The following is an 18,116-nucleotide window of genomic DNA, read 5'->3' as shown; positions in this document are numbered from 1 at the left end:
TTGGAAGTGTTATGACATTTGGAAAGGACATGCTTTCACCATCGGTGTGGATCTTACAGCATATGTCTGCATGGCACTTGCATGCTATTTGTAGAGCAAAAAATAGCATTGACCCATCATTGCCAAATAGATTGGTATTTTCCCTCACTGTACTGCTCAGCCGTTGGAAATTAGAATTTTCCTCAACCTGCTGCTTAACCCAGTGCTAATAGAAGGACATGCTTTACTCTGTTCCTTTAGCACCTGCATTTAGGTTCAGTGAGACAACCCTAATATAATTGGCACATGCCTGGTGTCTGACAGGTGTTTTGCAACAGAACTTGCTCATGTTGCCTAAGTGGTAGAAGGTTTATTGTGAATGATGTTCACATGGAAGTCTGTCCAGAGAAAGCTCAATACTAGGCTTTGAGAAAGGTGCACCTTAAAATGTCTGGAAGTTCAGTGTAACTCTAGGGATCTCAGGAGAAGACTTTCTCACTTCTTCCTGCTCAAGATTCACCACTGAATGAGCACAGCCCAGGCTTCCATTTACACAGCTTCCCCATCAGCTCTGAGCTACTGTTCCCTGAGATGTGTTGTGCATGTCCCGCAACGCTATGTGCTGTGGCCCAGCCTCAGTGCTGCTGTCTGCTTATCATTGACTCTCTGCACTGTCTCCACCTCTCTTATGCTTTCTATGCCTGACTCTCCAGTTCAAAAACGGCATCACGAACCTCTAATTCATGAACTTGTAAATTCAGCTCTATTCTCATCTTTAATTCATCTCCATGAAAGGGAATTCCTTGAGCTCTGTTTTGCCTTTTGCCAAGCTGCATCCTAGACTCTTGGTCAACTCATTACTGGCTGTCCTTGAGTCAGGGACCCAGCCCAGTATGATAAGCTGGGACTGTGGTGCAGAAGGGCTGGGAATTCTAGAAAGAGAATAAAACATGGTAGCCTAATCATTGCATTTTCAACAGAGGCTTTGAGTAGGTTGGTTTCTCTAAAATGAGGCTTTTGGCAGAGTAGGAAATGAACTTAATGTTTCTGATCTTCATGTACAGTGGATTTACCCTTTACCCAGTAGAAGCTTAACTAACCTTAGGTCACAATATAAATCCTTTCTATGGTTGCAGCTGACCTCAAGGGATACTAACCCACTCAATTTTCATTCATAATCAATAATGTGGAAGCCAAATATTCTCTTTGAAAAGATAGATGATCTTGGGGTAAAAAGGCCTGGAGTATTATTAGCCCAACAGACAACTGTAATAAAATAGAAGCAAGTAGTTTGGCTCAGAGTTCCGACGTGTAGTTTGGCTCAGAGTTCCAAAGTGTAGCCTATGGACTGGGAGCTACATGAATATTTCACACTGAAAGCCAAAGAATTCAGTTTTAATCTAAATCAAGGGTGTTACCACCAGGTATATTTTCTCTGTGCAATAAAAGTGAGAGTGTCACTAGACAAGGAGACAGAATAAAAATTCAAGGTTAAGTGCTTCCTAAGAAGCCCCTTTCTCTGCCCCTGATCATCCAAAGTTAACAAGATAAAATTTTATAATTACATATATGTTGCTTTTTTGGATAAAGCTGGCCTGCAGTATAATGAAAAGCTATTCATTTAGTGTATATCATGAAATATGTTTAATCAGGTATGCTTTGAGGAAAGGGGTCCTACCTCCTGGTTACTCAGTGTTTATCTAGAAGCAGTTTTCTGCTGTATTTCTCTTCCCATCTGCCCTTACTCTGTGTTTCAGAATCACGACGACCGCAGCATGCATGATGGACCTGAGAAGATACCCCTTGGATGAGCAGAACTGCACCCTGGAGATTGAAAGCTGTGTGTATCTGTATTGCTTTTTCATGCACTTTGTGTTTTAGGCCTTCTTATCTTTAATTGGCAAGGCATATATAATTTTTTATGACATAATTTTAAACTGTTTTAAAGATTAGAGGTTTAATCCTTCACTCTGCAAATTTTACTTTCATGATAGAGAGAGGGCAAGAGAGAGAGACAGAGACAGAGAGAGGCTCAGTATAAAGAGTTCTCCACTCTAATTTGACCAGGAGTCTGTCTGCTGTGCTGAAATAAAATAAGACAAATGCTCTCCATCTCGGTCTCTTCTGTGAGAAGAAAATGAACTCTGAGAGGCGGTGTCTCATAGTGTGCTTCCTCCTGCCCAAGTTGCTGTACTCCTGGGACCCTCTGCAGTTGGAGTAAACCTCATTTCCCATTAGGAGCTCAGCTTTACAAGCCAGCTCTTTCTACATCTTGGCAATTTTCTTCCATTTGAAGAGTATTCAGATGCCTTCTTGATAATTCAGTGTTGAGCAGCGCTTCTCTTGTGAGGGGCAAGAGCTGCATCCACATAGTCTAAGAGGCAGGTGTCCTGCTCCCTGACCTGATCCCTGGCATATCCAGATGTGGCTGCTGCCACTGTGTCTTCTCCTGGCCCACTTTAGACCAGTTTATCAGCCTCAGGTGGATTTAGGTTGTCAGCGTTTGTATTGAGTTTGGGGGGATGGCAAATGACTAACTTTGCCATGTATTTATCGCATGTATGGTGAGAAGTGCTGGGAGCTGCCCCGCTGGCAGGCTGGTGTTTAGACCTCTCAGTAAGCCCCTTGCTTCCATACAACATGACGACCATGATTTCTGAGAGCTGTGCTTTTCGAAGGTGAAGGATGGATGCATGGGATATTTAGCATGCAGACTTCAGGGAAAGATGAAGGGCTGATAGTTGAAGGGCCACTTTAGGAAGTTAAGTAGCTTCTGTGTGGTCAGAGGACACAACTCCAAGGAGTTGAAAGTTTCAGGAAGGCAAATTTGGATGTAAGTGAGAGAGCAGCTCCTGTTTCAACTGAGAACCATAATGAGTGGCCTTGGAGACTGTAGATTCTGTTACGACAATCTTTAATTGAAGTGGAGGATGGGCAGGAAGGTCCTTTTTAAAGCAATTGAACAGAAGAGGGATTCTCCCAATTTTCTGGTGACCTTACTACACATATGTTATTAAAGTCAAGATGCAAATATATGGAAGAGTGGGCCACTTGAAGATTTGGATGTACCCTCAGAGGGCGTGTAAGCTCTGCACACAGCATGCTGGTCTGAACCACAGCCTGTGTGTGCAGGGAAGGGGGCATGCGCTTACAAGACACAGCGGTTCAGCTTTGTGGATTCTTGGGGTCCTTGTAAGGACTTTGGACTTGTTTTGCTGATTGCATTGGGAAACATTTGAGGGCTTTAAGCAGAAAAGTGACTTGGTGAGATCTGTGCTTTATTGGTGATCGCCATGGCCACTGGGTGAGAATGGAGTGCCATGCAGTCGGAGAGGAGGGTGGGGACAGAAGATGTGCCCCCCATAATCCTAGAGGGAAGACAGTAGATGGACCAGGGAGCTGGCAGGGACTGTGGGAGCAGTCATCCCCACAGCTTTGGTCTGTTTGTATAATGTTAGATATTTAGAGTTGGCCTCATATTAAATGTTCAAATAAAAAAGTTATTATATTCATAGGCTATTTTTCTACAGGTGTGATTTTTAATTGACTTTACCACTAAAGTTGACCCAATTCTTCAGAAGACTCCTGAGTGCTACAAATAACATCAGACACTGTTTTCCTATTCATTCATTCTCAAGAAGCATTGATTGATTACCGAGTGAGCGTGAGACCTGCCAAGAGCTGGTTTTGAAGCTATAATCTGGCTTATGACCATTCCTCTTTCTTCTGAGAGCACTGCTCAAATCTCTAAGGGCCGAGAGAGTCTCCGCAAAAGGCATTTCTAAGGCTGGCCAAACTCATGGCCAGGAACACCTCACGACACCATCCAAAATTGCCCGGCAGTTATGAAACACTGATTGGGCAAGTTCACCCTCAGTGTTCTAACTTTTTCATAGTTGTTGAGAGAGCTGCCTTTCCAGAATTCTTTAGAGTTTTTACTTTTTCTTCCAACCATCTTATTCAGTACTGTGAATATGTTTTTACTTCACATTTCTGTGCAAAGTCCAGGTCAGCCCCACAATTAGGCTTGCCAGGCAGAACTTTGGTCAGAGCGCTCAGCCTCTCCAGTCTCTCTGCTTTTCAACACCAGCCTGGTCTAAATCAGACAGCAAAGGTAACACAAGAATATCCAAAAGTTAGTTCTCCTAATGATAATGCATAGACAAGCACATCAACAAATTTCCTTCACACATGGGCAGGCTGTTACTTCCGTTTTACTAGTGACAGTTTCTTTAGACAAGATGATGCTTCATTTCTGCTCTGTCCCTGCTTCTGTCTCCTGGCAGATGGCTACACCACAGATGACATCGAGTTTTACTGGCGCGGGGGTGATAAGGCTGTGACCGGCGTGGAGAGGATTGAGCTCCCACAGTTCTCCATTGTGGAGCATCGTCTGGTCTCCAGGAATGTCGTCTTTGCCACAGGTGAGTCTTGTGTCCCCTTGCGCTCGCTGGAGGGATAGCGGCTGCCTGGGCCACATTGCTGTCATTGTGAAATACTCTGCTGCTGATTCACGGTGCTTGGTCCTCCAAAAAAGGACCATCGTCAGTCACATGTCATCATCTTCTGTACCCCTTTCACTGTATGTAGAGGGAATGGATAAGCTCTGATGGGTAGGAAGGAGCAGCTGACCAGGAGATGCTCTCTGTGCTTGTTGAGAAGGTGAAAGGCTGAGGTTGAATTTAGCCAACCATTGTTTGATAACATAAGCAGCTTTCTCTCTGGGCAGACAAGAGGCCACTGATAGCCTTGGAGACAGGAAGTAAGGGGAGGGAGGAAGACCTGAGGAGGCAAGTGCTGTGCTCGCCAAAGTAAGAGACCTTCTCCCCTCTTCCGGGCTGGCAGTCAGCCCCGCTTCCAGGAACATGAGCCGCTGCCTTTGGTGGTGCCTCTTGAGGCACAATCATCCGCTCCTGCTATCATCTGGGAAGCCGTCCCACCCTGGGTTTCATTGTCATCTTTGTTTCAGCTGTCTGAAGACTGAGAAGTCTGTGCTTGCTGAGGTTTTTTTTTAAATTTCCATTCATATCTTATAGTGGGTGGTGCTTTCTCAGTGTTCTTGGTAAAGGCTGGGTTGTAGCTGAGAAGATAAATGGAAGTACTCTGTAAACTAAAGGCCACAAACTCTGGGTGGAGGATTCTCAGTGAGGGCAGAGCTGGGACCTCCCATCTTAGCTTTTTCCTGACCATGCAGCTTAAACCACACCAAGTGGAAAGTGGTTAGCCCTGGTCCTGTACTGGCATTCATGTAGCCCATGGCCTGCACTCTGCCTGTGGCCTCTAGCATGAATGCCCAGGACTCACAGCGGCCTGTCTCCCTTAACCTGGCCACCTTCTACTCACTCTTCGGCTTAATCAAGATGCTCTCCCTCTGTGAAGGCTTTGGCCTCTGCTCTGCCCACACACTGCCTCCCAGGCAGGCTTAGGTGATGGCTCTACACCCTGGCAGTGCTGTGCTAACCCTGTAGGAGGGGCCTGGCCTGGGCACAGCTGACCACGCTCCTTGCCCCCTCCTCATGGGATGCCACGGACATGCAGCCAGTCCTCACGGGGCCAGCTTCCCTTCTCTCTACCTAGCCTCACAGACCAAGGAATGTGCAAGTAGACAGATGCCTGAATGTTTAAGATCTGTCTTCATGCACTGCTACCTTCTCCTGTTTCTCAAGGCGTCCTGCAAACATGCTTGCAGTCTCTAGAGAAGACACATGGAGGTCCTCACCTTGGATGGGTGGGAAGGCCAAAAGGCACTTGGGCTTATCATTGACTTGTTTCCACAACCAAGAAAATTGCCCTATGATGTGTTGCAGAAAATGATTTATTGCTTTTAAAACTGGGTTTCAAACTGTTCCATGCTCCAAGTGATGTGAGCAGCAGTCTGCTCAGAACTCAGGGGTAGTCTTGTCTCAGTGTAGGAGTCCTGCCCGTGCCTGCCTTTGTCAGAAGATTGCAGATAGGGCTGTTCAGGCACTGCTAAGAGGCCCTTTTATTGCATTTCCATGCAACCTCCTTAAAAGCCTGATGAGGCATCTGTGGAGGGTGGGTGCTTCCACGTGGAAGTGCAACCATGTAGAATGGCCTTCCTGAATCCTTTTGCTTGAAAGCACTTGGGGACACATTTTTCTAGGCACAATCTGTCTTTCTTTTAAGTAGGTATATGGTGGAAGGTATCCTAAACATATCTGGAGATGATGCCCACTGCAGAAATGGGGGCACACACTTAAACTCGTGATGCTGAGAGTGAGCCTGCCCTCAGAACGTGGTGTTTAGTCCTCTTTTCTGTTCTTGATGACTTTCTGCATTCGCAGGCTGTCGCCGGGGGCTCACCTTCAGTTTATCAGTATCAGTGCTCTCATTCTTCAAAACGCCTGCATTTTAAAACTATTCTAATTTGCTTACTTATGTAGAAACATCATAGGCCACATTGTTACAAAACTATTCAAAATTAAATATTACACCAATTATTTCCTTTCCATAAGTCTTCTGAATTAATGAGATTTCGATTAGTCAACTGGATTGAAGGACTCTCAAGCCTGAAAGAGAATTCTCAGAAAACGGGTTAGGAAAGACCCAATGCTCTGGCTTCCCTTGTGGCTCAGATGGTAGAGAGTCCACCTGCATTGCAGGAGACTCAGGTTTAATCCTCAGGTCAGGAAGATCCTCTGGAAAAAGGAATGGCAACCCACTCCTGGAGAATCCCATGGACAGAGGAGCCTGGCAGGCTACAGTCCATGGGGTCACAGACAGTTTTGAATGCCCTGGAGTTTTCTAGAGACGCCCCTTCTCAGGGTCTTGAGGGCAAAATTCCAAACCTCACCCACCTCTCCCTCCTCCTGTCTCTTTCAGGACCTTGTAGACAGCTCCTTGCCATGGTTTCCCAAGGAGTACAGTCCTAATCCATCTCCTGCGTAACATGGGTTGCAGGCTGCAGGGCAGGAAAGACATGAATATTCACTGCAGAGAGTCATGAATAGTCACTCAACAGCTGGCATAAACAAAGCATGGGGCTGAACCCTGGGTCAGAGAGGGAACAGGGCATGACTGGTCCAGTGGGACTGCTCACAGCCAGCAAGCATTTAGCAGCGTGCCCTGGATGACATCAGGTAGCCTCTTACGTAGAGGGGCATTTAGTGGGAATTAAGCCACAGTAAGAGAGCTCCTGTTCAAGAGACAGTATGTAAAAGGTTTAAAAACTCAGACCCTGGAGCCAGAATTGCCAGAGCTTAAGTACAGACTCTGGAACTTTCTAGCAAGGTAACCTGCAGCAGGTGATCTCTGAAGAAAAAATGAAGAGATATCGATGATATATATTTGGTAGAATTGTAGAGAATTACATGAGTTCGTATAAATAAAAAGCCTAGAATAGTGTCTGATCCATGGTGAACACTGATTGTTCTGTGCTGTGCTTAGTTGCTCAGTCGTGTCTGACTCTTTGCAATCCCACGGACTGCGGCCCCCTAGCCTCCTCTGTCCATGGGGAGTCTCCAGGTAAGAATACTGGAGTGGTTTGCCATACCCTCCTCCAGGGGATCTTCCCAACCCAGGGATCAAACCCAGGTCTCCTGTATTGCAGGTAGATTTTTTTACTGACTGATCTACCAGGGAATCCCTGTTTAGCTTTCATCAATTAAATTGTGTGGGTCCAGAAAATAGATACTCTAATGGTTGCCCAGAGCTTTAAATATTAGAAAATGTATGACATTGTTCTCCTGAATTATTGAAAATTATGTAACTGACTCCTAATTGTTATCTGAGGGTTTCTTGAGAATAGCACTTGTTTGGGGTTCATACCTGTACCCCTAATACATATTCCAGCATCTAGCCCACTCAATAGTTTGAAAACTGAATGGTTATAGAATTATAAGAGGACATTTCACGGTCATTACTAACTATGTAGTCATCCCTAATTAAATGAATCATTTCTGCAAAAGAGATACCTATATAAATTAATAGCATTATATATTCAAATATTTAATGTATTAAAATATAACTTTAGAAAGAAAAATCCCCATAAAACCTCAATGTACTTGGGGAGGAAATTAAGTATATCTCTGTCCAGAAGGAAGGAGCCTTGTTCCATGAGTGCATTTTTAAAGACAACAAAGAAATAACTGAGTTAGTTCATTTCAACAAATAATTATTCAGTTTCTACCATGATTCAGCATACTGGCTTTGGAAAAATAATATTTTGATCCTCTTATAACTCAAAGAAAATGAAGTAAGACTTTATTACTCATTCTGACGTCTATCTGAATCTTCAAAGATCTTAATGATCTGGATAAACACGATGGTGTGGGCACTCACCTAGAGCCAGACATCCTGAAGTGTGAAGTCAAGTGGGCCTTAGGAAGCATCACTATGAACAAAGCTACTGAAGGTGATGGAATTCCAGCTGAGCTATTTCAAATCCTAAAAGATGATGCTGTTAAAGTGTGGAACTCAACTTGCCAGCAAATTTGGAAAACTCAACAGTGGCCACAAGATGGAAAAGGTCAGTTTGCATTCCAATCCCAAAGAAGAACAATGTCAAAGAATGTTCAAACCACCACACAATTGCACTCATCTCACATGCTAGCAAAGTAATGCTTAAAATCCTTCAAGCTAGGCTTAAACAGTATGTCAATGTTGATTTCAGTGTGATTTCAGATGTTCAATTGGATTTAAAAAAAGCAGAGATCAAATTGCCAACATATATTGGATCATAGAAAAAGCTAAAGAATTCTAGAAAAACATCTACTTCTGCTCCATTGACTATGCTAAAGCCTTTGACTGTGTGGATCACAACAAACTGTGGAAGATTCTTAAATAAATAGAAATACTAGATCACCTTACCTGCCTCCTGTGAAACTGTTTGCAGGTCAAGAAGCAACAGTTAGAACTGGACATGGAACAACAGACTGGTTCCAAATTGGGAAAGAATACTTCAAGTCACCCTCTATATTGTCAACTTGCTTATTTAACTTCATGTGAAATACAGGGCTGGATGAAGCATAAGCTGGAACCAAGGAGTACTGGGAGAAATATTAATAACCTCAGATTAACACTACCCTTATGGCAGAAAGTGAAGAGGAATTAAAGAGCTTCTTGATGAGGGTGAAAGAAGAGAATGAAAAAGCTGGCTTGAAACTCAACATTCACAAAAGTAAGATCATGGCATCCAGTCCCATTACTTCATGGCAAATAGATGGGGAAAAATGGAAATAGTGACAGACTTTATTTTCTTGGGCTCGAAAATCACTTTGGATGGTGAATGCTGCCATGAAATTACAAAACACTTGCTCCATGGAATAAAAGCAATGACCAACCTAGACAGCGTATTAAAAAGCAGAGACATTACCTTGCTGCCAAAGTCTACCTAATCAAAACTATGGTTTTTCAGTAGTCATGTATGGATGTGAGAGTTGGACTATAAAGAAAGCTGAGTGCCAAAGAATTGATGCTTTTGAACTGTGGTGCTGGAGGAGATTCTTGAGAGTCTCTTGGACTGCAAGGATATCAAACCAGTCAATTTTAAAGGGAAACAGTCCTGAATATTCATGGGAAGGACTGATGTTAAAGTTGAAGCTCCAATCCTTTGGCCACCTGATGCGAAGAACTGACTCATTTGAAAAGACCCTGATGCTGGGAAAGATTGAAGGCAGGAGGAGAAGGGGATGACAGAGGATGAGATGGTTGGATGGCATCAGCGACTCAATGGGCATGAGTTTGAGCAAGCTCTGGGAGATAGTGAAGGACAGGGAAGCCTGGCGTGCTGCAGTCGATGCAGTTGCAAAGAGTCAGACAGAACTGAGTGACTAAATCACAACAACTGACTTCTAACCATAACAGTGGCATGTCCCAGGGAGACTGGTACATGGTAATTACATTAGCCCACATTAAAGCATAGGAAAACTGATGCTCAAGAATGTTAATGATTTTACCAAATTTATACAGTAAAGCTAGAAAGGACAGAAATTAATCCACAGGGTTCCTGACAATTAGGAAATTCTGAATCTTTTTGACAAAGAGTTTAAAAGTTAGTATTTTTTAGTGTTATTTAAATGATTATTTTCCACACTTTTGTATATTAATGTTATAAGGTTTGTTATACAAGGTGTAGACAGTTGAGATGACAAACGATGTCTGTGGTACCCATCTATAGCATCTATATCTTTCCTGCCTTACCTCCCAGTATTAAAGGGCTGTAATTTTTGATGAGCTGTGCTTTTGTGCAAGTCTCTAAAAATAGACTTTGGGAATGGAGGCCTCCAAATTCTTAATCCGGGGACCTAGAATTGATTCATCCAATGTCCAGAAATCCTCAGTGGCAAGAAGTGTGTCTCTGCCTTCTATATACCATGCATTTTGCTGGCAGATTAGTGGCCGTGAAACTTTTCTTTTTTTAATTTTTACTGAACTGTAGTGGATTTACAATAGTGTTAGTTTCTGGTGTACATCAAAGTGATTCAGTTTTATATATATATATACATATATACTTTTTCATATTGTTTTCCATTATGGTTCACTATAGGATATTGAATATCATTCCTTATACAGTAGGACTATATGTATTATTGTTTATCTGTTAATCTCAAACTCAAACCTAATTAATCCTTCCCTTAGCCTCTTCCACTTTAGTAAGCATAAGTTTGTTTTCTATGTCTATAAGTTTACTTCTGTTTGTAAATGAGTTCACTTGTATCATATTTTAGATTCCACATATAAGTGATAACATATGGTATTTATCTTTGTCTGACTTACTTCACTTGGTGTGATAATCTCTAGATCCATCTACGCTACTGCAAATGGCATTATTTCATTCATCTTTATGACTGACTCATATTTTACATATATATATATGTGTATGTGTATAAAATCTTTATCCATTCGTCTGTCGATGGACATTCCAGTTGCTTCCATGTCTTTACTGTGGTAAATAGTGCTCAGGACACACTGTTTCCCTGAATCCACTTCCCAGCTCCAGAACCTGTGATACCTTGCCTTTGCCTGCAGCACAGAATCCAGTGTCCTTTACCGTGGACCCCGTTCTAGCTGTAACCTCTTCCCTTTAGTTTAGCTCTTAAGCATTCCCAGCACAGAGCTTTCTTTTAGTTGCTGCACTCAGCTCTTTTTCTCTCCTCCACTCACTCCTGCATACTGCCTGAAGACTTTTGCCCTTGTTACAGCCCACATTTGATGCTTCTCTTCCTCTTTTTTCTATCCATATCAAGCACATTCACCAATGGACAGTTGAATGAGATAACAGAGTTTAGATTATTCTGTGACTACCTTCTTTAACTGAACATTATGCTTGTGAAGTCCATCTGTATCACTATGGTTCATTTACTTTCGTTGCCACGTGTGTGTGTGTGTGCTGTCACTTGAGTTGTGTTGGAGTCTTTGCAACCCTATGGACTGTAGCCCACCAGGCTCCTCTGTCCATGGAGATTCTCCAGACAAGAATATTGGAGTGGGAATGTTTCCTTCTGCCTTAAGAAGAATATTTTTAAAATATTTAGTTTTAAAATTTAAAAATTTTAAAATATTTTCTTTAGTGTAAGTCTCCTGGTCAGATATCTTCAAGTTTTTTTTTTTTTAAACAATCTGTATATGACTTTATATCATGTTTATTCTTATAGGATAAATTTATTGTTATGGAAAGATAGATTAGCATTTTTTCCTTTTCCGTTTGAAGATATGACTTCATTTACCCCAGTGTCTATTGTTTCTGTTGAGAGAGTTGTTGGTCTAATTGGTGCTGCTTTCAAATTGATCTATTTTTCCTCCCCTGACTAGATAGTTATAATTTTCGTCATTGTTTTTTATTTCATCGCCATTTATGATATACCAAGGTATAGTTTTTTCTTTAATTATTCTTCTTGGAGTGTGTAGGTCTTCTTGAGGTCTTTCAGCAGTTTTAGAGCACCATCAGCCACCTTTGCTTTTGCTCCATTTTCTCTCTTTTACTCCTTCTAGGATTCCAGTTTCAATTCTAACAATTTCAACTTTGGGTCTTATCACTATATCTTCTAAATATCTCATGTTGCTTTCTGAATTTTTTGTTTTATTTTTGCTTCATGCATCACTCTGGAAATTTTCTTCTGATTTTCTTTCAGTTCAATAATTCTTTCTTTGTCTGTGTCTAATCTGATAATATTATATCTGAGGAAAGTGTAGATAAAGTTCAAAATCTATGATGATGTTTTCTTTTTTTCAGAGAGAATTTATGCTTTCCTCTCTCAGGCAGCTAGAGGCATTAGCAGTCCAAACTAGCTTCATTTACTTTCTGGGACTTGGTAATTCTGAGTTCAGATTCATTCCTTGGGTATGCTTGCTTGAATCCTTCTGATTTATCTTTATATTTTGGACAGAGCTCTTTGGAATCCCTGTCTCCAGTTTTCACTCCCTTTGTTCCATGAGTCTATCAGATGTTCTAACTAGCTTCTCATCTTTCTATAAACTACATCCACCTGAAACATGGAGCTCATCACCTCTCTCATTTAAACTTCTCTCCCAAACCTTGGCTCAGATTTTTACTAGGTTATTATCCCTCCAGTGTCTCTAAGGATAGGGATTTAAGTTTTGCCCATTTTTTCCAGTTGTTGCCAGTGGAAGGGTTACGTATCCCACAATATTCAAACACCATACTTATGTTTTCACTCTTCTCTACTGTTGCAGAAGAATTTATGGTTGTTTCAATATTTAATTCTTACTTAGCTATGACTATTAATTACATGAGAGTAGAAAAGAAGAAAATTTGGGATACGTTCTTTACAATCACATTTCAGAAAATGTGAATCATTTAATTCTGTATTTTTCTGATAACATTATAGAGAGGGAACACTTAGCCATAATAGTGTACTATGAAAGAAAGCGTTGCTCCTGCTAAGTGACTTCGGTCGTGTTCAACTCTGTGCGATCCCATAGACAGCAGCCCACCAGGCTCTGCGGTCCCTGGGATTCTCCAGGCAGGAATACTGGAGTAGGTTGCCATTTCCTTCTCCAATGCATGAAAGTGAAAAGAGGAAGTGAAGTCACTTAGTCGCGTCCGACTCTGCGCGACCCCATGGACTGCAGCCTACCAGGCCCCTCCATCCATGGGATTTTTCAGGCAAGAGTACTGGAGTGGGGTGCCATTGCCTTCTCTGAAAGAAAGCGTTATAAAGCTCAAAATCAAGAGATCTGAGTCCTTGGTTGTAAGGACTGTGAAGAAACTGTGAAAATGTGAGCAGAGTACTTCAGTAGCAGACAGTAAGGGGATTAGGTTAAAAGAAATACTGGGTAAGTTTATTTCAACAAGTATATACAGCTAATAACCAAAGAGACCTTTAAATATCACTCTTGACACATGACCACTGCATTGGGACTTCAGCTTTTGTGCAAGTCTTGAATGTACATCCTGCTGACACACAAAATTTGCTCTCTACAGTTTTTGCCAAATCTGAAATTGACTCCTAACTTTTAGTTTTCTTTGAGCTTGAAAGACTGAAAATTTTGATAAACTGATGGAGAACAGACTACTTAATATGCTTATTTAATTATGTGATGTTTTTATTTCTCTTCCTTTTTTCTGGGCTGTATCTGGACTGATATATTCTGACTTTATTTCAAGATACTTCTGCCATGATTAGAAGAAAGATAAAGAAAAGGATCCAAAACTAAGTGATGATGAAAATTTTCTGTTAAGATACGTGAATTTTCTATTCTTCAAAAATAAGCTTCCTGCATCTATTGACATTATCATATGGTTTTTATCTTTCAATTTGTTAACATAGTATATCACATTGATTCATTTACATATATTGAAGAATCCTTGCCTCCCTGGAATAAACCCAACGTGATCATGGTGTATGAGCTTTTTGATGTGTTGCTGAATTCCATTTGCTAAAATTTTGTTGAGGATTTTTGCATCTATGTTCATCAGTGATATTGGCCTATAGTTTTCTTTTTTTGTGTTTTTTTTCTGGTTTTGGTATCAGGGTGATGGTGGCCTCATAGAATAAGTTTGGAAGTGTTCCTTCCTCTGCAAATTTTTGAAAGAGTTTTAGAAGGATAGGCATTAGCTCTTCTCTAAATGTTTAATAGAATTCTCCTATGAAGCCATCTCGTCCTGGACTTTTGCTTTTTGGGAGATTTTTTATCACAGCTTCCATTTCTATGCTTGTAATTGGGTTGTTCATAATTTCTATTTCTTCCTGGTTCAGTCTTGAAAGATGGAACTTTTCTAAGAGGTTATCCAGGTTATTTCTTCTGGGTTATCCATTTTATTGCCATATAGCTGTTCATAATAGTCTCTTATAACCCTTTGTATCTCTCCATTGTCTGTTGTAACCTCTCCTTTTTCATTTCTAATTTTGTTGATTTGATTCTTCTCTCTTTTTCTTCCTGATGAGTCTGGCTAAAGGCTTGCCAATTTTGTTTATTTTCTCAATGAATCAGCTTTTAGTTTTATTAATCTTTACTTTTGTTTCTTTCATTTCTTTTTCATTTATTTCTGCTTGGTTCTTTATGATTTCTTTCCTTTTACTAATTTTGGAGTTTTTTGTTCTTCTTTTTCCAGTTGTTTTGAGTGTAAAGTTAGGTTGTCTATTCGATGTTTTTCTTGTTTCTTGAGGTAGGATTGTATTGCTATAAACTTCCCTCTTAGGACTGCTTTTGCTGCATCCCGTAGGTTTTGAGTTGTTGTGTTTTCATTGTCACTTGTTTCTAGAAATTCTTTCATTTCCCTTTTGATTTCTTTAGTAACCTGTTGGTTATTTAGAAGCATGTTGTTTAATCTCCATGTGTTTTTGTTTCTTACAGTTATTTTCTTGTGATTGATATCTAGTCAACACAACATTGTGGTCAGAGAAGATGCATGATATGATTTCAACTTTCTTATATTTACTGAGGTTTGATTTGTGACCCAAGATGTGGTCTATTCTGGAGAATATTTCATGTGCGCTTGAGAAGTTGTATTCTTCTGCATTTTGATGGAATGTCCTGAAGATGTCAATGAGATGCATCTCATCTAATGTATCATTTAAGACTTGTGTTTCCTTATTAATTTTCTGTTTTGATAATCTGTCCATTGGTGTGAGTGGGGTGTTAAAGTCTCCAACTATTATTGTGTTACTGTCAGTGTACACACAATGTGTGTACTGTCAGTGTTTGTCTTATGTATTGAGGTGCTCCTATTGGGTGCATAGATATTTACAATTGTTATGTCTTCCTCTTGGGTTGATCCCTTGATCATTATGTAGTGTCCTTCCTTATCTCTTATAATCTTCTATATTTTAAGGTTTATTTTGTCTGATATGAGGATTACTACTCCAGCTTTCTTTTGCGTCCCATTTGCATGGAATATATTTTTCCACTCTCTTACTTTCAGTCAATATGTGTCTTTTGGTCTGAAGTGGATTTCTTGTAGACAGCATATATATGGGTCTTGCTTTTGTATCCATTCAGTCAGTGTCTTTGACAAAATTCAGCACCCATTTATGATTAAAACTCTTCAAAAAATGGGCATAGAAGGAGCCTACCTCAACGTAGTAAAGGCCATTTATGATAAGCCTACAGCAAACATTATTCTCAATGCTGAAAACTGAAAGCATTCCACCTAAGATCAGGAACAAAACTCGGGTGTCCACTTTTGCCACTATTATTCAACATAGCTCTGGAAGTCCTAGCTACAGCAATAAGAGAAGAAAAGGAAATAAAAGAAATCCAGATCAGAAAGGAAGTAAAGCCTTCTCTGCAGATGACATCAGTTCAGTTCAGTTGCTCAGTTGTGTCCGACTCTTTGTGACCCCATGAATCGCAGCACTCCAGGCCTCCCTGTTCATCACCATCTCCCAGAGTTCACTCAGACTCACGTCCATCGAATCCATGATGCCATCCAGCCATCTCATCCTTGGTCGTCCCCTTCTTTTCCTGCCCCCAATCCCTCCCAGCATCAGTCTTTTCCAATGAGTCAACTCTTCTCATGAGGTGGCCAAAGTACTGGACTTTCAGCTTTAGCTTCATTCCTTCCAAAGAAATCCCAGGGTTGATCTCCTTCAGAATGGACTGGTTGGATCTCCTTGCAGTCCAAGGGACTCTTAAGAGTCTTCTCCAACACCACAGTTCAAAAGCATCAATTCTTCGGCGTTCTGCCTTCTTCACAGTCCAACTCTCACATCCATACATGACTACAGGAAAAACCACAGCCTTGACTAGATGGACCTTAGTGGGCAAAGTAATGTCTCTGCTGTTGAATATACTGTCTAGGTTGGTCATAACTTTTCTTCCAAGGAGTAAGCGTCTTTTAATTTCATGGCTGCAGTCACCATCTGCAGTGATTTGGAAGCCCCCCAAAATAAAGTGTGACACTGTTTCCACTCTTTCCCCATTTATTTCCCATGAAGTTATGGGACCTCATGCCATGATCTTCGTTTTCTGAATGTTGAGCTTTAAGCCAACTTTTTCACTCTCCTCTTTCACTTTCATCAAGAGGCTTTTTAGTTCTTCTTCACTTTCTGCCATAAGGGTGGTGTCATCTGCATATCTGAGGTTATTGATATTTGTCCTGGAAATCTTGATTCCAGCTTGTGTTTCTTCCAGTCCAGCTTTTCTCATGTACTCTGCCTGATACTGTACATAAAAACCCCTAAAGATAGTATCAGAAAATTACTAGAGCTAATTGTGAATTTAGCAAAGTTGCAGGATACAAAATCAATACATAGAAATCACTTGCATTTCTATATAGTAACAATGAGAAATCAGAAAGATCAGTTAAGGAATCAATCTCATTCACCATTGCAACAAAAAGAATTAAATATCTAGGAATAAACTTACCTAAGGAGACAAAAGAACTGTACACAGAAAATTATAAGACACTGAAGAAAGAAATCAAAGACGGCATAAACAGATGGAGAGATATTCCATGTCTCTGGGTAGGAAGAATCAATATTGTTAAAATGAGTATACTACCAAATGCAATCTACAGATTTAATTTGATCCCTATCCAATTACCAATGGCATTTTTTACAGAACTAGAACAAAAAATTTCACGATTCATATGGAAATGCAAAAGACCCCAAGTAGCCAAAGAAGTCTTGGAAAAGAAAAATGGAGCTAGAGGAATCAATCTTCCTGACTTCAGATTATACTACAAAGCTACAGTCATCAAGACAGCATGGTACTGGCACACAAAAAGAAATATAGACCAATGGAACAAGATAGAAAGCCCCAAAATAAAACCCATGCACCTATGGGTACCTTATTTTTGACAAAGGAGGCAAGGATATACAATGGGGCAAAGACAGCCTCTTCAATAAATGGTGCTGGGAAAACTGGACAGCTACATATAAAAGAATGAAATTAGAATACCTCCTAACACCATACATAAAGTTAAACTCAAAATGGATTAAAGACCTACATGTAAGACCACAAACTGTAAAACTCTTAGAGGAAAACATAGGCAGAACACTTGATGACATAAAGCAAGATCCTTTATGACCCACCTCCTACAGTAATGGAAATAAAAACAAAAGTAAACAAGTGGGACCTGGTTAAACTTAAAAGCTTTTGCACAGCAAAGGAAACTTTAAGCAAGGTAAAAAGACACCTATCAGAATAGGAGAAATTGATAGCAAAGGAAACAACTGACAAAGGATTAATTTCCAAAATATACAAGCAGCTCATACAACTCAATACCAGAAAAGCAGACAACCCAATCAAAAAGTGGGGAAAAGACCTACCTCATACCAGTCAGAATGGCCCTCATCAAAAAGTCTACAAACAATAAATGCTGGAGAGGGTGTGGAGAAAAGGGAATGCTCTTGCACTGTTGGTGGGAATGTAAATTGATACAGCCACTATGGAAGACAGTATGGAGATTCCTTAAAAAACTAGGAATAAAACCACTGTATGACCCAGTAATCCCACTCCTAGGCATATACCCTGAGGAAACCAAAATTGAAAAAGACACATGTATCCCATTGTTCATTGCAGCTCTATTTACAATAGGTAGAACATGGAAGCAACCTAGATGTCCATCAACAGATGAATGGATAAAGAAGTCATAGTTCATATACACAATGGAATATTACTCAGACATAAAACGGAATGCGTTTGAGTCAGTTCTAATGAGGTGGATGAACCTAGAACCTATTATACAGAGTGAAGTGAGTTGGAAAGAG

At 40.6% G+C, this 18,116-nt stretch overlaps 1 protein-coding gene across 2 annotated transcripts in view; it reads left to right on the top strand.

Moving 5' to 3' along the window:
• Window positions 1-18,116, top strand: part of GABRB3 (gamma-aminobutyric acid type A receptor subunit beta3) — a 284,737-nt gene that overhangs the window by 235,431 nt on the left and 31,190 nt on the right. For both annotated transcript variants that reach the window (XM_069559183.1, XM_069559184.1), the window contains exons 5-6: window positions 1,737-1,819; window positions 4,266-4,403. In XM_069559183.1, coding sequence (XP_069415284.1) covers window positions 1,737-1,819; window positions 4,266-4,403 — 221 coding nt within the window. The remainder of the gene's footprint in view (window positions 1-1,736; window positions 1,820-4,265; window positions 4,404-18,116) is intronic.

This window comes from Ovis canadensis, chromosome 18, assembly GCF_042477335.2.
Source record: "Ovis canadensis isolate MfBH-ARS-UI-01 breed Bighorn chromosome 18, ARS-UI_OviCan_v2, whole genome shotgun sequence".
Taxonomy (NCBI): domain Eukaryota; kingdom Metazoa; phylum Chordata; class Mammalia; order Artiodactyla; family Bovidae; genus Ovis; species Ovis canadensis.
The sequence above is the reverse complement of the archived record's forward strand: the minus strand, read 5'-3'. Positions and strand labels throughout refer to the sequence as shown.